This window comes from Argiope bruennichi, chromosome 11 (assembly GCF_947563725.1).
Source record: "Argiope bruennichi chromosome 11, qqArgBrue1.1, whole genome shotgun sequence".
Classification (NCBI taxonomy): Eukaryota; Metazoa; Arthropoda; class Arachnida; order Araneae; family Araneidae; genus Argiope; species Argiope bruennichi.
Window position 1 is genome coordinate 96,551,457 of NC_079161.1, and position 21,901 is coordinate 96,573,357.

Genomic DNA, 21,901 nt, shown 5'->3' on the forward strand with positions numbered 1-21,901 from the left:
AAACCTAAATGCATTATCATGTTAAAATTATTTCACACTTACAGAATTCTTTGAACACATTAACTATCTTTTTTCGTAATCAATTTAACGGATACCTTTCATTTAGGGACTATCCTTCTTAAGGATTTGATTTAGAATTCAGAGAATATATGAGATATTAGTGGATTATTTGTTGTTATTTATCGAAATGTAATTTTGAGAAGCAAGAATTTAATGTCCTCATAACACATGAACATGGTGATGAAAGGGTAAACTGGATTTGATATTACATTAAGAAAATGTGATAAATAAAATTGAATTTTTAACAGTGTCAATTTTTTCGCATTGTCAGGTACTGAAAAGGAACTATTCTAATCTAAGATAGTGTTCCTTTCTTTCTCTGCATATAGTATCTACTGCAGTGATTTAATCTTTTTTTTCCATATTTGGTATCCTTTTTTGAAACATGTAATTCGATAGATGGTCACATTTCACATGACAATGATGACAAATACAATTATTCTTACTGTCCAATATTTAGCAATGTATAGGTTTTTTTTTTTAATTTTTTTTTTCGCTCTAGAATGTTTCATTGGAAATAAATTAAAGAATCTAAAACATTGAAAAGGTCGATATTCGGTAAAAATGGCAGGTAAAAGAGTTTCGGTAAAAATACAGTTTTCTATCCATAACAGCTTTACTTTTGTCTCTACGTTAATTAGAAGTTAAGATATTATTTTCGTAATGATCGGTAAACCAGAAGTGGATATTTAAATAACTGGTAGTCCCGATTTAAAGGGCCAAAAATGTATTAAAAATTTGTATAAACAGAAATTTAGTTTTAAACACGGAAAAATGTTTGCTCGAAAAAACGCAAAAGGCCAATGAGAATTTCAACGGTGTTTTGTTGAAATGTGTTCCTAAAGATGCCTTTGTTGAATTCCGAATCATCAGATTAGGGACATTTATGTCCGTAACGCATTTTAACGAAGGTTATTTAGGATTACTGAACACCCTAAAGGTTATTGGAGTGTATCGAATGTTGTTGTTTGTTTGTTTCTTATGGCACTTGCCACTGACAAGCCCACAGTTACGAAGACAGCGATTTAAGCCTGAGGGGGAACGTCTCTTATTTTTTTTATAGCAGCGCCAACTAGGGCCAAGAGTACGACTTTGCCACTCACGCATCACTCATTCGCTTGCACAACCCCTTTTTACAGGAGGGCACATTCACACATCTCACAGATAGAACAACAGAAGAACAACCATGCCCAAACCGGGACTCGAACCCGGGACGCCCAGATCACGGGGAAGACGCGCTACCCCTATGCCAGGACGCCGGCTCGAATGTAGTTAGAGCATTTGCTGAGCTCGATAAAGACAAAATAAATTAATCTAGATGGCATTCACTGCCAAATGCAAAAATTAATGATTAAAAAGGAATTAAATAAAATAATTAAAAAAGAATTAATATTAAAAAGGAATTATTAATGATTAAAAATGAATTAATATTAATAAATAAATTGATTTAAAAGAAAAATTAATAAAAGCTTAGGAGGAAGTTCGTATAACCTGTAAATGTGCGAAATTTTAAGTAAGTACACACAAAATTTATTATTAAAACAGGGTACTGTATACCTTAAATGCATTTTTCTCAAAATTGATTTTTAATCATTTTTTGCTCATTTCAAATTAAATAACAAAGTACAATTATCATATTACTATGAAATTGGGTGAACTTTGACTTCATATTATTTTTTAGAGAATGAACTAAAAGAATTTAAATTGAGTGAATATATATATATATATATATATTAATTTACAGCCTATTGTTTGAACAATAACGTCATAAATTTACTAAAAATTTCATGATAAATATTCGACTGGTTCTAATTTTTTTTTATTTATTATTATAACCATATGCTTGTAGTTTATTCCTTTGAGAAAACTATGCAATTTATTTTGGTATAAGTTTTATTCGGATGAGAGTAATAGTTTTTGGTGTAGCTAATTTGAAGTTTTTTAATAATGTATTAAATTTATGGTATTAAATATCAATTTCCAAAAATTAATAATGTTTATTTCAAATATTGACATTCTATTCTTAATCTTTGCCCAGTCATAACCCCAGAAATATGGTTAAAGTGTGTCTACCTACTACTGTTTTTCTAAAACAATGCTCTGAACGTGTTTGGATACCTTAAATTTATATTAGCCAGTTTTCGCGACCATGGCATTCATTATTTCACATTAGTTTTCGTACTTTTTTAATTTCACATAACAACTATCGAACTTGAGTATAGCCAAATAAGTAAAAATATTAAGTTAATATAAACGGAAAAAAAAATTTTTTGAAGAAAAAGAAATGATGAATCCGGCCTGAAGACCTTTTCAAGGATCACTCTCAGGCAGGGATTAAAACAAGGAATTTTTTCTGTGAAGGGTCTGACTTTCGTCCAAAAACTATTGACCCCTCGTTACCCGAAAATCCCTTGAAATTGAGGCCTTAGAGATAAACTAGTTTCACAAAAATAAAGCAATAAATAATAACTTCTAAATCCAAGCGAAATTACAATAACATAACATAAACTACAAAAGATCACGCACAAACCAAAAATATCATTAAAGCAAAAAGGAAAGAACATAACAGTAGCAAGTAAAACTCTAGACTTCTTTACAAAAAAGCACCACACCAAACTACAATTGAAGCTTCCCGCGCCCATAGCTGCACCTTCAATACTTGAGAATAGCTAAGAGGCGTATCTTATTGTGGAAAAATAAATGGACCGTTCATGAAATCTGCTTTCTGAGAAGAGTTGTATAAGTACTGCTTATTGGCGCTGTGTGAATGAGTAGGACATATCTCAAGAAAAATAAGGATTTATTCAAAACAATATTACAGTGATAACTCTCGGTATCTCATGCCAGGAAGTTCCTAATATTTTCTTTAATTGCAGTTGTCATGGGCAGATTTATGTTGGTTTATTTCTACTTGTAAAAGAGAAAGATACTATTTCTAATTTTATCAGAAGAATTCAAATTATTTTCTTAAAAAAGAACGAATTAAAAATTTTGAAGGAAGGATATTTTCTAATAAATATTTCAATAATATATAATTCTCTTTATTATGATGTATATATTAATTTTATTCATTATCTTTTTATCAGTTATATTCATATTTCGTTCGACAATTTTTAATTATGAACATTTTGACGGGTTTGATTCATTTTTTCAAATGGATCATTAGCAAAGCAGTTGATAGGTCAAATTTCATACAATTCATACATAAATGCATATATATTTATACATATTCAAACTTTATAATTCATATCAGAATTCATTATCGTTTGACAATTTTCATTATAAAGATTTTGAGGGGTTTGATTCATTTTTCGAACGGCTGATTAGCAAAGCTGTTTATAGGTGAAAATTCATATATTTAACGATTTGATGGTAAGATACGTAGTTTAATATCGAAACTGTATATATGATGTAATATAAAATTTTCATCGTAATCTACTTTGTGTCTTTAATTAAATTATTCAAAAATTGCGTTAAAGTCATTGTTAGATCTGGAAAAATTCTAAGTTGTCTTCAGCCTGATTCAAAAATTAGAATTAAAAGTAAGCCAATGTTCGTCATATATTTTCTGTAATTAATTATAAAATTCATTACACTCAGTAACACTGAAGTAAAAAGTAATACTGAAGATTTTAAAAAAAATTCAACATAACAAATAAATTAAACACATATACTTTTAACATAAACACACATACACATATACTTTATACTATCTAGGATATAAAATACAGAAACAAAATCTTATATCCTATTCAGTTTATTAGATTAAATTGTTGATGAGATTCAATATTTGTTGTTTCTCATATGTAAACAAGGAATAAACAGGATTGTTTTACTCGATGTCCTTTAAAGTAACGGGAAAAACATGCCTTTCATTGCAAAATCGAGTTCTTTTTTGTCCAAAATTTTCCCAAAGTGCTAGAGAACAACTTACTCTCTGTCGTGATAATCCAATCGAGAACGAGAATTCGTCTTCCATCAGGATTAATAGTGACGTCCGATTAAATTCCCTCAGTTCAGGTCCTCGACATTCGGTTAGGAAGAGGACGGCTCCTGCCGAATGGACGTATTCCTGAGAAATCGCCTAGCAAATCACGTAGAGTGCACTAACCAGGACGTTATGCAAAGGAATCTTCGAATGATGTTAGGGCCCACGATTACTTGATTCGCAATCATTCGAAAGAGATTTAAGGACGCTCGTTTTGTGAAAGGCAAGACACAATACGATATAGCAGAGAAGTGCCTCAGTGTACACATTCTGTTGGTCAACTAATGCCCGCCGAACGAAGTGATTCGATATACAATCTTAAACTATTTCATTACGCTTATTATGGAATTGAGATATCCTTTATGGTAGAACCTGGAGGAAGGTTAAATTCAGCGCTGCAGTTTTCTCTCTATCTCAGTAAATATTTTTATTAATTATAAATGAATTATATTACATTAATTGTGATATAAAGATGTATTAATTAGAAATAAATTTACAGAAGTTGTTTAGAACTAATAACTCGTGAATTATATGTGCTGATTATTAACTTACTCATATATGTATTATAGAGAATATATAACTATAAAAAAAATAAAAAAAAAAACCTCGAGATTTCGTCGAATCTGCATATTTTAGACCCAACTGAGTTTCGAAAAATACATTTTTGGAAAATATCCGTCGCTGTGCCTATCTGTGACAAAGATACTCAAGAACTCTTTGGGTTAGGCAGATGAAATTTGGTATATAGTCTTTGCAGTAAATTTGTAGGTTTTTTATCAAATCTTGAGTAAAAAATATTCAGAGGTTGTCAATCTGTCTGGCCTGTTTGAATATAAGTTAACACGATAATTACAAAACGAAGAAAGCTAGACACATAAAATTCGTTACACAGTTTCAAAATCTATAATGTAGATAGACACTTGCTAAATATTAAAAGAAATTCAATAAGGGGTTGAACATCTGTTGGTGTGACATTTCAGAAACATATAAACACGATAGTTGAGAAACGCAATGACTTAAATAATGAAATTTGTTATTGAATTTTGTGACTGCAAGGGCAATTTTATGTTTGTTTCAATTGATTGAGAAAAATGTATCTAAAATCGAAATTCGATTTACTGATACTATTAACGCATGCGAGGGATTAATGGCTAAAAACTCGCCAAGGATGACATGATCGATTCAATAAAAATGCTAAATTACGCTAAAAAATATTTCGTAGCTATTGTACTCTTTTGCTATGTAAGGCGTTATCTGGCATGACAAGTTTAGTAAGGAGTATGCTAGAAAGGTTTTTTTTGGGGGGAAGGGGGGGGGTTGGGGAATCACTCCCACTGGTTAATCTTAAATGCAATCTTTGTGAGCGTTCATTTAGTCGTTTATTTAGTGGTACTTGAAAATAATAAATATGTCGGAGGAAGTAATACGATTACAAGTTCGTTATTTCTAGAATATCCTGGAAGCTATTTTATGGGTATTAAAATACAAAGAATATGATGCAGCCTGAGTCTAAAATTATATTCTAATATCCTTTGAGAAATACTTAAAATTCTCAAAAGTTAAGTTAAACATAAGTTGAGTATTACAAGAAAGTAATAGTGAAACTGAAAAAAAAAATCGACAAACCAAACGATATCCTCGCAGCTCTTTGTGGCAAGAGATTAATTAAAAAAAAGCAAAAAACACAAATAAATTAGAGGCGCAATCTGAAAATGACGTCACTTCGTTGAAATGCCGAACATATTCGAATTTTAATGAAGAAATATAAGGCAGTGCCATGAACTATGTAAAAACTATGGAGAGAAGAATGAATAAAAACAGAACTCTAAGAAATAAATTTTGATTTTATTTTCGAGTCCTCTACTGTAGGAAATATGAATTCTTTTTTAAAATTCGTTATTTGTTCCCATTTTGCCACATGAGAACGGTACAGTAATTAAACGGGATTGTATGATGATATAACAGATTAAAACTGCGAAAATTAGATTATTCTGAAAGGTCGATTACAAAGGAGTTTTATAGTTAGCACAACGCCATCATTTCGAAGCATAGTAATATGCCTATATTTTTCACCATCATTATAGGAAATTTTATTGACTAGAAATAAATTTGAAAGGAAGATTAATGTATTATGACTCATTTATTAGTTGACAAATGCTAACGGCATTTTAAAGTCTTAAATTTATTCAAGAATATTGTGTTTTAAAATAACTGAATGCTTCCATAAACCTTGCAAAAAAATTTATATTAGCCCTGTAAGCCTTGTAAAATATTTTTCATATGTGTTCCTTAAATAATGACAGAAAGTATATGGCACATTGCTATTTTTCAACTAAAGAATACAATAATAAATTTCGTTTGGAGATTTCACGTGACTTAATTATATATCGTGAAAAATAGTTGATTCATAGCAAAATTATTTCAAAAATTTCCTTGCTACAAAACTATATATTTGGTAATGTCCATTTCATCTTCCTAGCTGTAATTTTTATTTTAAATATCTTCATCAAATTAAATATAAAATTTTATTCCTATCATCTTTTTTTAAGTTTTAAATCATCTTCAATTTTAAATATAAGTGTAAAATTAATTGCATCTGATTTAGAAGAAGAAACTTCTTTGTTAAACTTATTCGAAATTAATAAAATTGTTCCATTTGACTGGTTCATTCCTTGACATACTTGAAAGTGTGTTTTGAGGAAATTTATTGAATTCATCCAGGAAATTCTCTGTCTATCAATTTATTGTTTATTACTATTAATGCATCAAATTATATTTATTTTACTTGCATGAATATTTGATTTTTATTTTACATAAATGCACGAACTCAGTTTCATTTATCTTTTCAACACTTGATTTCTTGTATTTAAGCCATTCTCAAGACTTGGCAATTCCCTTGACGCAAAGCAAAATAAATTTGCTATATTTGGTGTATTTTAAGTTCTTATAATTAACAGATGGTTCTGAATAACTTTGTTTACAATCAAACTAAATGAAGAGTATTATATAAAAAAATATTTCTCATAATTTTGATATTACTAAAGAAAAATTCAAGGAAAATTCAAACTGGCTTATAATCACACGATATGTTGTTGACAATTTTCTGTCTTCGGTTTAAAGACAAAATTATATCATCAACTGATAATCTTTATTAATAATAAAGATGAATGTGCATGTGTGTGTCAGCTCTCTACAGGCCAAGCCATTTAACCTATAACTCCAAATTTGGCACTTATGCTCTTTAGCGGGTGAGAATATGCAGCTCTTGAGCGACGTTTTTGAAATTTTTATTAATTAAAGATTAAGCTGAATTTTGGAATTTTTCCACGATAAATTCCAAATATGTTATTGTATAAAATTAAATTCTACATCGTTTCAAAATTTAAAAAAAAATTTTTTTAATTTAATTTTACCAACCGAATGACAATACATAATTTAGATGAATTTTGGCAATTTTTTTAAATATTTTTTTTCTTTATTTCCAATGATAAATTTTACAATTCTCCTGAAATTTAACCATCTCCATTATTTCATCAGCTTTTTCACCGCGTGATTTTGTTTGGATGATAAAAACAAAGGAAGGAAGATTTTGATATTTTCTGTTTAATTTAAGATACGGATAAAAAAATTAAGTTACGATGCCGCAAATTTAAGATAGATGAATCACATATTTACGTTTTTAATATCACTTTAGATCATGGAATTAGTCTTCATTAGAAAGTTTGATGTACGCAGTGAGCGGAGTAAGACATATCAAGTAACATATTTTGAATATCTGACAATTTCACGGTATCACGGATATAAAGTTATATTTGAACGATTAGAGTAAAATAAAGGATAAGCAGATATCTTCCGCGAACCAGTTATTGGCCAAAGGTAGCTTTTGTAACATATACATACTTAATATTTATTATTATTTCAAAAAGGGAGTAAAATAAGCCCACAAAAATAATTAAATTAGTTCTAAATGTAATTTAAACGGGTAAATATAATACTTATCTTTATATTAGAACTTCTTCATAAACAACTACTTGTAAAAGAATTTTCTAAGAGAAATATGTAATAACTGAAAAGAGTGTTTACAAAAATGTTTAAGACTTGTGAGAAACAAAAAAATTAAAGTTACATTACCACAAAAGTCTGAACCGGACAATTACGCTTCTAGAAACATTTGATGCCATGGCAGTAAATTCCATTAGAAGAATCATTAGAAGTTAGATAATGAGTGGAATAGATGTAATGTTATTAAATAAGATGACTTTAATGTATGTTACAATTTGATGTTTAAAAGTAGTTTCACTAAAGAAATCATAATCATAACCCGAACCCGAAATTATAACCCAAACTAAATCGTAATAATAAAAGGAACCCGGTGATCTTCAATAGTGGATAATCTAAAATAGAAACGTGGATTCACATATGTTGGCCTAAAGATGATATTTTTACCCAACCCCCGTAGCAGCTTAATCTCCTTTCCAAACATACCCTCACCCTTAATGCATGCCCCAGTACACGTCAAGTTAGACAAACTTTTCCCAGAAAGCCAAAGACCAATAAAACTTTTCCCTGCGTCTCTCTTGACCCCCTGCACTGTCAACAAGGGAGGACGAGGTACACGTCATGGGTCTATCCAAATTCGCAATAAAACATTCCCTTAATCAGAGAAGACCTTCATATTCCCGGGAGGAGGGGGGAGGAACCACCCTACTGGAACGGAAATAAAATTTAAAATCGCTCTCCCATCGTTTGCAAACACACAATACACACAGACCACTAGAAACATGGGCGGGGTGCAGGGTGGGGAGATGAGCTTGAAAAAGATTTGGGAAGAGGTTTTCGAATTTTCTTCCTCCCTCCTATTTTATCATGTCAGGACTTCGATCTGAATATCTTTATTTTTAAATAAAAAAATACCCGAGATCGAAATATAAAATTCTCTATTCCTTATGCAAAGTAATGCTATTGAATCTTTCAATAGGAAATGCGTGCCATACATGTGTGCTGGGGGCCTCTTCTTTTTCCCATTGAAATTCAAAAGGCGTTTCGGATCTGAAAGGAGACTTGATTGATTCATTTAATTCAGTTTTGGATGTAGCAAATGTATTGATCTAAGAAAATTAAATCTGTAGACACAGTTTGAACTTTGAGACAGGGAGTTGGATAAGTTTAATGCAGAAGCGCTGTTGAAATAAAAAAATAAACTTGTTACAGAGGAGTGTTTGCTGTAAATGTTGTTTTTCTGTTAAATATTTACTTGTAAATGAAATCAATATTTCGTTGATGTCTTAACATTTTTCTGTTTCCTTAAAATTATTTAGCGTTTCCTTCTTTTTCTGATCAGTGTTTCTTTTTACTTATTTTGCACGCTTCTGTTAAATTTTTGGTTTGCAGAGTCATTATAATTTTAAGTCTTTGCACTTCTATGTTTAGCTCCATTGCTATTCTGCAGATTACGTCATTTTCGCATTGTTGTTGGACAATGATTATTAGAAAAGACGCTTAGTATCGAAAATGCTCATACTAATTTTTAGATATTATAACAAACCTACAACAATTTCTCAGATATCTCAATATTAAAAGGAATTCTTATATTCACATAGGAATAATAACGCATTTCATTAATTTTTCTTACATTTGTTTTATTTCATTATTGTAAAAAGGTAAAATGTTCCATATGTAAAACCATTAGGCAGAATGACTGAAATATAGATTTAAAATACTTGAATCATTAGAATTTCCTCATAGAAAGAAAAAAAAATCTTCAAAAAATATATTTCACTAATATTTCTTTGGAAAATCTAAAATCTTTATTATTTCTTTAAAAGTATTCTTTTCTTTTAAAGAACAGTGCTGTAGTTATTGATTTTCACTATTATTTTTTTCAATAAAGTTTTAATCTTATTCATAAAAATTAATATTTTACCTCGACTAATAAAGTTCCTGTGTTTGGAGGGTGCATGTGACAGTTTTACCAAAGCAAATTTTTCGTTTCCGTCTTTTTTTATATAATACTGAAAGAAATCATAATTCAGAACTAATAATTATTTTAGAAAAACTAATTAAAGTAATACATTTAAGAGCCATATTTTCTAGTGAGCAAATAAAATCTAGTTGTTTATAGGTATTTGGATCCAATATCAACTCATTCTGATGAGCTGTTTTAAGGTGTACGTAAACACTAGAAGATTTTTTTTTTTAAATTTTAACTCTACAAATCCAGTTTTTAAACAGTAGGTCATTAATATATGTTTAAACTCATTTCAGTGAGAAAAAAACCATATTACACTAATTATTAATTAATTAAATAATATTTAATGAGCTAATTACCATATTTTTTTTTAAACATGCTATCTTAAATTCTAGTTTGGACAGACACACAATTCTAATTGGAAATTATGCCTAATATTAGTCTTCATGTTGTCTGCCTCAATCAAGTTATAAAAATATATAGTTTTTTTAAACATTTTTTTCATCAACGATGAATAGAAAAAGCGAGATTTTTTCTGTCATTTTAACTTTTAAATAGCTATTACAAATTTATTTCCATAAATATAACTTTGACTGAAGCACAAAATATTTGCTGTTTCATAAAGATTATTTTGATATATAAACAATTGTATTTGGTTCATTTCTTGTTGAGTTATGATTGTTTGAATGAAGCAACATAGTTGAAAAATATCATTCTTCATAAAATGAGTTTTTAAAAAAATCGTAACTAGAGTTTTCAATGAAAGCACCTCAAGAAAAATAATTATAACTCGAGAAATATTTCGAATGTTGACAACATCTTGGTATCGTTTGAAAGTTAAAGGATCAGAAAACATTATTAAGCAATAAAAAAATATTCGATATTTTGAACGGTTTCCGAAGTTTCAAGTGTGTTCATACACCTTAAAATCGGATTTTTTTTACTATACAGTATGTGTAATAATGCAGTATATTATTTCTCTCTCTATGCAATTTAAATATAAACATTAATGACGAATTTACACAAATTAACAACATAGTAGTTCATAGCAATTCCCTGGAAGCAAATTTCTTTTTTTTTCACTTCAAGTATTTATTAAATTTTCGTAAAGCAAGTATAGAAATGAAAGTCTGTTCTCATCAAAGGTTTAGTACTTCCACGGATAGGAAAAATATGCTTTTGGAGTTTTGAACCTGTCTCTATATTTGAACATGAACTCAAAAACATTTCGAGATTTGATTGAAAGCCGTCAACGAAATTTGGTATAAGATCTTAATTTGTAGATCTTTCAAATTTTTAATGGAATCTCTTTACAAGAATTTTGTCTATTGATCTGCCTGCCTAAAAATGAGTACGTGAACTAGAAATGCATAGAGCTGCATAAATGAATTTTGGTTTCAAAGATTTAGCATCTAATGTATGTATTCTCATTTAATTCTGAATGAAATCTATTAAATAATTGACCGATTCTACATTGGCATTTGTACATGCAAATGTAATAGCTCAAAAAATTCGTTGATTCAGATAATTGAAATTTGGTAAGTGATCTTGTTAAATTCAAAATTTTTGAGTTTAAGATCTGAATTATTATCACATATTTTACAAATTACTGAAAAAACTTCTGGAGAAAGATTATTATTGAAACCGCAATTTACTTATTTTCAAATTATTTCGGATTGTTCAATTTCTCAATGCATTGCGTGTGACCAATTATGTTTAAAACACATATTCTAATTAAAATTTTTATTGCAAAATAAACATATATATAATATATAAATAATATTTTCTGTAGGAAGCGCTAAAAGTTTCTCTTAATTTTTACTGAAATAAAATTCTAAGTGAAGTTTCAAATAAAATTTTCCAAGTGCATATCTCTATTCCCCAAAGTATATATATATCAAGTTTTATAACTAAAGATAAGGAAATCTGACCTATACAGAGCCAAATAGACAAATATACATACGCGTCCGCGCCCACATTTATTTTGATTATTAGAAGATATGAACATTAATTTTGTATCATAAGAAACCATTACAATCGTTTGCTGTATTTCAAAATCTAAGTGAAACAAATAATGCATTGAAATTATAAAATCAGCTATCAGCAATAATGGAAACATTTTTATTTTGCTATTATTTTCGAAATGTATTTCAGTAATTTTCAATATATTTTATGGCAGATTTTTACTTTTGTGCTTATGTAGTTTGGAGAAAGTATAATAATGGTAAAAAAAAAAAAAAATTATAAATCGATATCTTGACGAATCTTCGTATTTTAACTCTTTTCACATTTTTAGAAAATGTCCATCTGTCTGCTTTCTGTGACAAAAATAAACTCAAAGACGCTTTGATCTAGATGGATGAAATTTGGTATTTAACAAAGCAATTAAAAACCGAAGATATATAAAATTCGATACACAGAATTAATATCTACACTTAAGGCCTTTTTCAAATTTTGATCCAAGCCCAACAAGACATTGACCATCTGTCTGTCTGCACTATCAGAGACTTGTAAAACGTGATACTTCAAAGTGACAATTACTGAATTATATCAAATTTGGTATGGGATTTTGTGACTACAAGTTTAATTTTGTGTCAAATTTTTCGTTCAATCATTTGGTGAAAACGCGTTTACGACACCAATTATATTTAAGGATATTATTAACCACATGCAGGGTTTAATCGCCAATTAAGTAGCCAAGAATCACGCAATGAATTTCAGTAAAAATGCTATATTTACGCAAAAGATTAATATTTCCTAACAATTGTACGCCAATACTCTGAAAGGCGTTCTCTGTGATAGCATCTTTATTAGAGAATATGCGAGAATGTCTTGGGAAGAATATTCTAATTGGTTGAGAGTTAAAACTGATTGTGTTATGTTGTTATGTTTTCTTGATATAAATATTAAGCTAATAGGCATGTGAATTTCAACGCAAAAAATATTTTTAAGACCTGTACTTCAATTTAAAGCTATACATCATTCGTTCCATGCAACTTATATCTTAGTGTGAGTAATTAATCATTTTTAAGTACCTTTAAGCAAATGTTAGAATTTATTGATCCTTCCACAAATCCCTTTTTCCTTTTAACCTGGCAGAAGAAATCCTCTTTGCATTCAAAGTCCAAATTGCTAACGAAACATACGACATGGGCTACTTAATGCGCCAAGTTAGACACCAAAGAAACACCAAATTCGTCTTCTTTCCTTATTCCCGATGCTGAAACACTCGAGAAGATTGGCTCTTAAACTCATCCCACCCTAATTCCTTCACGCTTCCCTTCTTACAAATTAATCCCTTCGTTGCGTCCCCACTGATCCGGGGTGGAAGAGGATGGAACAGACGACTTATTTCGGGCTAAGCATACCCTCATTCCTTTCCGTTGTTGCCAAATTACTTTGTAATTGAATTAAAGGCTCGATTTAACTCTTTCAAACGAAATGGTTGCCACCTATTTGGTCCATTCCTGGAAGTTGGAATGCATCAACTATATCCTGCAAGAAGGCATTTGATTGGCGAAATGGATGAATTGTTAATCGGGATCTGATTAGCTTAGTTGGTTCTATTGGCCAAAGAGTATTGCAGTGAAGAATTATTTAGTTTAATTGGATTACTGACTCATTTTAAGTCAACAATTTGGCTAAATTAAGATGGACTTCGTATTTCCGTACAGTAATTTATTGACAAGAATTAAATCTGATCCGTTGTAAACAAAATTTGAGCCGATATATCTGAAAGATTTTTGACCCTCAGTACAGATTGATTTTAACGCTCAGTGCAGTGTTCGAAAGACTTAAAAGATAAAGGGGTAAATCGTTGCAGTATAAAATTGACTCTGATTGAAGGGCACTATTTATATTTTTAAAATTCAAGAAACTTTAATTTAACATATCTAATGTAATAACCATATGAAATTGCATTTAGTCTTCAGCCTTTTACCACTGTTTTTTTTTTTTTTTTTTTGTGGTAAATATAAATTTAAGACTTGTTCTCATTCGCTTATTAGTACTCCTTTATTTTTGTTCTCATATTTAAAAGTTTTTATTCTCAACACATAGAAACCCAAATCCTCAATACAAAAATGAATTTTTCGAAAGAGGTTAGATTTTTTCCATCTTGATCCATTTCATTGAAATTGTTCTCCGAAATAAAAATATCAAAGGATTTTTTTTTCGTCAAAAACCGCTACTCTTCTTGAAAAAAATAGTTCCCATATAAAATTTCACGAATACATTATTATTTTCTTCTAAAATTATATTGAATTTCTGCAATAAGAACGACATTCATCGTTTTTCTTTAATATTCTTGTGGTACATTTTTAAAGATGTTCAAATTTCTTTTCCATATTTTTGTAATATTATAAGGCAGGATTGCTGGAAAAATGAACTTGAAAACTGAATCAGTGAAATCATAGTAGCTGACTTTTACAAATGTATTGAACAGAATTTGTATTCGATTTCATTCTAATATTCATAAAAAAGGAATTCAAATTCTTACTTTATTGTCATATTCTCGAAAGATTTGATTTATTTTAAATTGCAATAATAAATATAATTTATAACTCCAAATATTCTACTTTACCACATTTGTTTGTTTATTTTTTTTTCCTTTAAAGAAAAAAAAATCTGGATTTTACATCCGAATCTCTGAAGCAAATTTGCTCAAAAAAGATATCCATATATATTTTTTTTTAATTTTGAAAAGGAAATAATCATAAAAAACAGTAGCTTAGTCTCAATTATATTTGCTTACCGTTTCATAACAACAAAAGAAATATTTTAGGAAATGCCTTGTAGTTTTCAAGCATGGTCAAATGATGATGCCGTGTCCGCATTACCATGGAAAGGGGGTGCATTAGCTTCTGAGAGTAAAGGTCCCTGAGTATCTAAGGGCAGAATTCTGACTTCTAGCTCATATGAAGATGACACTCCCACACTCTCTTGCACAAGCCCTTTTCATAGAAGGGGGGGGGGAGCTCTTTCACACATGTCACAGATAGAACAACCATGCTTGAAGCAGAACTCTAACCCGGGACGCCCAGATCACGGGGAATAAGCGCTACTCCTAGGCCAGGACGCCGGCACGGTCAAATGATGAGGGCGACAAATGAACCGGAACTGTAAGGGATTTAACATACAGCATATCCGCTTAAAACAATTGTTATTCGTCCCGAACTTTAAATACTTTGCCTCTAATATTGACACGTTGTCATTAGGATTTTCAACCGAACAACAAGAAGTTACTTGCTCTTGGGTTTTGATGTAAAATATCTTCAATTGAATATATGATAAAAGAATGTCAGAGTCAATATTTCATCAAGTAATAAAAGAGTTGAAAATTTACTTATTTGTTTTAGTTCTATATTTATAATAGTTATAATTTATCTAGGAATTTTCATCGTGCATTTTCATGGGTGCTCTGTTTTTCAGCGCTTAATCGAATTGTTTTAAGTTTCTTTCTTTAATATTTTTTGTTGTTGTTTTTAAGCGAATTCTTGTAAGTTTTTTCATAGTATCTCTTGTTGTAGTTGATCTACAAATCGACGAGTGTTTTAAAAGAATCATTTGTTGGCATAATATACATGTTAGAAATTTAAAAAAAAAGAATTAATAACAATTATACATTATAATTTAATTATTAAAACAACAGCCGTCTGTTGTTTTAATCCCATTATACATTAATTATTATGTTTAAATTATACATTATATTCAGGTTGAGCTTGAAATACTTGCATTCATCGTCAATAAAATAGCTGTTTAGCGTTTTGAGATACCATACCATTTTTTATATTTAAAAAGCACTTGTTAAAATGCCCATATATTCGAATTGCTAGTTTTTGAAACATTTCAAAATTAGGGGCCGGATTGAGTTTATTTGAAAAGAACAAATATTTTTTTTCCTCGTTCAAATATTTTTAATTGATTTATAAATACTTTAGAATAAATAAATTAAAATTAGAATATAATAAAGAAGCCTTTGTTTAATTTATTCAATAACTAAATGCGCTTTATTTTCAAATAAATCACCAAAAGACTATAGCCTTGTTTAGGAAACAAAATCTCTTAAAAGGTGGTTTCAAAATAAGTACATCACTCCTACATGAGTTAAGCGCATTTGTTATTTTCTAACCAGGATACATCCAGTGAAACAGGTAGTTCGATTACTGTTCAAGTTATTGAACTTCCATCCAATGAATCAGGAAGTTCAAGGCAGATACTGAGCCGGACGTTTCTTCTTTGGGATCCGTTTCCAATAATGATTCGCTATGGCACGCACAGCCAATGAAACACAGCCACAGTATAGGACATATACAGCCAGTGTGGATTCATTAATCTCCTGGAGATTTATGGGGGAGAAGGGGATTGCAAGCAGGTACAACAGTACGGCTATTTGACTAAAATTCACAGTTCAAAAAACTTAAAATTGACAGTTCAAATATCTTTAAAAAATATTTATTGAGCAATAAAAAATCTTATTTTAATAGAAGGTAGCTGAATCTAACAAAACCAAGATGTTTTTGGAAATCTTCGAGGATTATGTCGTCAATATGAAATCAAATTTCTGTAAATGGGAAAAAAAAATAGAAATGTAGGCTTAAAGAATTTTGAGTCAAACGGAATCAATATAAATTTTAATAAACATTTACCCCGACTGAAGAACTTTGCTTCATTTTATTCGTTGAGTCAGTTTCCTTTGATTAATATTGATGTGAAACCAAGCTTCAGAAGAATCATATTAAGCAATACTACTTTATTAAAAGCGGAAAACGTACTCTCAGTGATAGAATATCTCCATAAAAGCGACTTTTTTTGATAAGAACACATTCTATTAATAAAAGACGTACGGGAAACCGTTGAGACAATGCGTTTTTGAGAAAAGGGAAAAGTGAAAAAAAAACTACTGACTTTGCGAGAGCATATTTTCCACAACATTTAAAATTATATATGCCTATATAACATATACAGCTATAAAAGCATAATAATTACTGACATAATACGCTTTTACATTTTTTTTAAAAATAAAAATGATAGATTTATGAGTATTTTACTACTCACCCGGTTGTGAACATCTGGTAAAATACCTAGAAATTTAAAAAGGTGTGAAAGTTAAAAAAAAAAGAAAGAAAAAGAGAGAAATATTAATTTGTTATGCATTTTTGTATTTATATTGTGACGTAGATTCTTTAGTGTGGAACTCAATGACACACACAAGAATTAGAGCTAAACCAATTTATTAACTCATCTCTGAACTGATTATGCAGTGACTGACGGATCTTCTTCTTTTATACTAGCAGGGAAAGTTCCAGAATACTTTTCTGAAGACAATAAGAAAAGTCCAGAACACTTGTCTGGTAAACTAAAGAAATGTCCAGAATCTTCTGGAACACAAAATAAAGCAAACATAGAATCAAGGAATTAAATATTTACACAGACTGTGAATTGCCTTGTCTCTATCGGGATTCGAACTTACGATCTCTTGGTTAAGAGACCAGTGCTTTCACCATTCGGCCATGGAGAGTCGACTAAATCTTTTCAATGCGGCAATATACCAGCATTTTTCATATATGAGGGTCAAAAATATTTAGCCATAAAAATTTTTATACATTTGACTATTCCACTAAAATTCCAACTGTAATCCAAACTTAACCAGAAACCATAGAACTAGGACATATAAGAGGTATATGGATATTTTCACAGAAGGCCAGACTATTTATTGCAATTTCGGAATGAGAAATACAGACAACTACCTCTTGTCTGTATTACCTGTACAGATAACTAATTGTACAATTACCTGTTGTCTGTACTAACCGTAACTGTACTAACTGTACAACTACCTCTTGTATATACTACCAGTACGGAAAAGTAACTACATATATAATTACTTATTACAGCTAACTGTTGAGAGTACATTTATAACTGAGATTGTTTTTTTTACAATTGTAAAATATATATGGATTCTTTGGAATTACAGACTCTTTACTTCGTAAATATAGCACATAGAATATGGAGTACATATTGTCAGAAATTGAGTTAAAAAACACTTATAAATAGTGTTTTAAGGTTACAAATTAGTTTTTATTTTTTGTCTATTTATTTTTATTTGTGCCCCAAAATGACATTCCACTCATATTTTCGGCAAAAAGAAATGCCTTATATACAAAGAAGAGAAAGGATTAAAGAGATGGATACAGTTTTTGAAGCGTTAACCAATTCAAACAAATCAACTGGATTTTCCACTGCAAATTCGCATCAGAAAAAAATTAATTGTAGTTTTAGCAACACTGAAAAAGGACATAAGAAATCAAGTAACGCTAAATGACTTCTGACAATATTTGTTCAGTGTGCGTTAAGGAAAAGTTTCACGACATGCATCTCTAAAAATCAAACATTAGTAATTTATTTTGCATGGCGTAATAATCTTTGATGTTATACCCTGGTGATAATAAAAAGAAACCTTCCTTTTTGATTTAGAGAAACTGCTGAATCGTTATTTCTGTTATTATGTTTCGCCCTCTTGGATGCAATATTTCTCCTTACGTATTTGAATGCGCTTTTCTACCAATGTTCAAAAGGTTGTTATGTTATTTACTCCCAATTTTATTTACTTTGGTTCACATAATTAATTAATTAGGATAGAATATATCTTTAACTTATAATGATATCCTTTTCTGTGCAAAATTTACCAAAGCAAATTATTATGAATAACAGGATTATGATAACAGGATTTGATTAAGTTCTAATAAAATGAACAGTGTGCTTTTATTTTTAATGTGAAACGAAGATACCATTTTTCTCTTTAAAACTTACATTCCTTGGTTATGAGAAAACAATTTATTTTTAACCAATTAAATTAAAAATAACAACTCTTACATTTCAAAACATTACTTTGAAACTATTTTATATAAAATATTTACGATGACACATAAAAAGTATTGCAATCCTATATAATATATGTCTGTCAACATCTGTGTTAACTCCTTCGCATACAATAACGAATCCGACTCGCGCATCGAATTACTGAATTTAAAATTTTAAATATACAATTAAGTGAAAGCACTACGAAATTTTAAATACAAAAATCACTTAAAACACATCAGTATCTGAAAATCTCTTATATTATTGTAGAAATTACAATAATATTAAATGTTCCAAGTAGAATGTGTCATCTAATTAGGCCGTAAAGTAAATTCATAGGGCAAGTGGTTAAGATTTGAATGTGCCTTTTTGTTTGTTACTTTTGAAATACTACTTAATTAAGAGATACAGTAATAAAAATCGTTGAAATATCAAATTTATCATAATTTTCGATTAAAATATTCGAGTTTAAAACTATTATTTTTTAATATTCCCCGTTGGAACTTGACATGGCAATGCAAAATGATGTATGTATAAAAATTTTAAATCCACCTTTTTGCTACATATTCCTAAAAATATCTGGCTTAGCTCATTATGACTATCTACTTGGTATGCATATTAAATCTAAAATATTTTATGATGACGTAACAAGAAAAATTGTATACCCAATATCAAGTATAATTTATTATTTGTTTCAAGAACTTATAAATTTATTTTTCTTTTTTATTTGATATTTTAATACCTCCCAGGCATCAATCGAAGCAGTTTATTGATTTCAGCAAGCAAAGTTTCCCTATTTTTGCTAATGGGGAAAGTGTCTCCTTTATATATTATAAATCAGGACACAAGATACTCGCTATAAAATTCTTAAACTTTCTTCTAAGATATTTTGGAAAGAAAACTATTGGTTAAATTTAATGATGCGGTAGTATCGATATTCGATTATAGCTCAATATCGATTCCGTATAGTTATTTCCATGGCGTTAGAAACATAACACCTGGTTGCAGTAACTTTTACCTTTTATCAAAAAAGTATGCAGAAGTTTTTTTGCATATAATCGAATAATCGCAAACCATTTTCCTCCGTTTCACTTTTCTGAGCCATGATTTATCTTAATATACCTTTAGCTTTTATAAAAGTGGTATATTGAAGTTTTTGCATATAATTCAAAAATTGCAAAACATCTTACCCCGTTTCACGTTTCTGAATCAAGTTTTGTCTTACTGTACCAAGGCATTATGAAACAATGATTATAAGTTAGAAAAATGTTCATTAATTTCAGAATTTTATTTCAGAAGAATTTCTTTTATGACTAGTTTATAATAAAGTAATAATATTGTCCAATTTTCTTTAGCAGTTTATATGTTTCACTAATCGGTTTAAACTAAAGGAATTGCAAACATACGTATAATTTTCATTAAATCACAACTTTAGGAGGGATTTATAGTTTTGGAATTGTATTCCAAGATTATTATTTAATATTTTTTATTAAATATTAATTATTAAATATTATTTATTTTATATTTTTATTTATTAAATATTTATTAAATTTATTAAATATTATTTATTTTGTATTTTTATTTATTAAATATTTATTAAATTTATTAAATATTATTAATTTTATATTTTTATTTGCTGGATATATTAAAAATAGTTAAGAAAGCAAAATAACAAGTTCCCAACTTCAATTACTGTTTCGATTTCACCAATCTTTATTTCAGTGAAATATCACGAAGTATGTAGAAATCATCAGTGGTTTGATTGTCCTCTTGCGACCTCTGCTTAATAGAGATACAGCAAAATAAATCCTATATACATCATCTAATCCTATCAATTTGACCGATTTCACCATTTTACATGCATAAATAATCAATCAAAAATTTTTATATTAATAGGGCTAATAAAATTCCAAATAGTACTTTTTTGTTATGATAATATGTTTTTTTATCAAATATACTAATTACTAAATCGACGGTTTTATTATGGTTGACTAATAGATGGTAACAAAGGTAAATAGTTAAAATTACAATTGCTGAAAATTCCAAATATGAAGAATTTTACTTACATTAAGTCGCAGTTTTTTTAAATATTAAGATAATAGTGTTTCCAACTTCATTAATAATCGCAAGACTTTTTGAAGGTTAAAATTTATTTTTGTATTTTTTTTTCTCTGCAGAGCCACATGCTTCTACTCTTCCAAGGGTCACTTTCAGTCAACCGCAAGTGCGCACGGAAGAAGGCTCTTTCACTCAACTGCCCTGCGTCGCTCAAGGAAATCCACCACCCACTTACAGGTATGCTACTCCTATTATTTTTATTCCTTTATGTATACCTATGAAAGATAGAATTTACTACAATGAGGGAACATGCATTGAGTCCAGAATATAACAGTTTCAAAATGCGACGTTATGCGTTAGAAAAATAGTTACACTAATAGCTGCATATGTACTTCTGGTCGAAATTAAATCTTTCAACAGGGATTTCAAAAGTTATAATTTGATACGCTAATACAGAATATAGATATGAAGATTTGAATATTGTCCTATGTATCAATTCCTTCATCTAATCTAATACTTTATGCTTATGTCAAAGTAAATCATTCCGTAGGAAGTTTTAAACATCGCCACTGATATACTTTCTTTCAGGAAGGATAAAAAAGAAACAGGAAGCAATGATGTTTCATTTGAAAAGTTACAAACTTACTTTACTTTAATGATGTTTCCAACGTTGGTAGGAGAAATGAAGAAGGGTGGTAATATGTTAAGATCCTGTTTTGAAATAACATCAGTTATATTTTGAAGGAAATCAAAAGTTATAACTATATTCAGGGGAGGAGAAATACATCGAAAGTGAAAATACAACTCCCAGAATTCGACCTGCGAACTTTCCAATCTTGATATCAGATAAAATGAGCTCGAATCATGAAATTTGTATCTTTTGAGCCCTTTGATCTAATGAGTACAAAATTTAATAGAAACTTTTAATTTATATTAGATGCCAAACTATTTTAGCCTGGCTAATTCGTTTC

General features: G+C 29.4%; 1 protein-coding gene across 2 annotated transcripts in view; it reads left to right on the top strand.

The window, feature by feature from the left end:
* LOC129957478 (cell adhesion molecule DSCAM-like) overlaps positions 1–21,901 on the top strand; it is a 538,584-nt gene that overhangs the window by 370,208 nt on the left and 146,475 nt on the right. For both annotated transcript variants that reach the window (XM_056069803.1, XM_056069802.1), the window contains exon 5: positions 21,050–21,167. In XM_056069803.1, the coding sequence (XP_055925778.1) occupies positions 21,050–21,167 (118 nt within the window). The remainder of the gene's footprint in view (positions 1–21,049; positions 21,168–21,901) is intronic.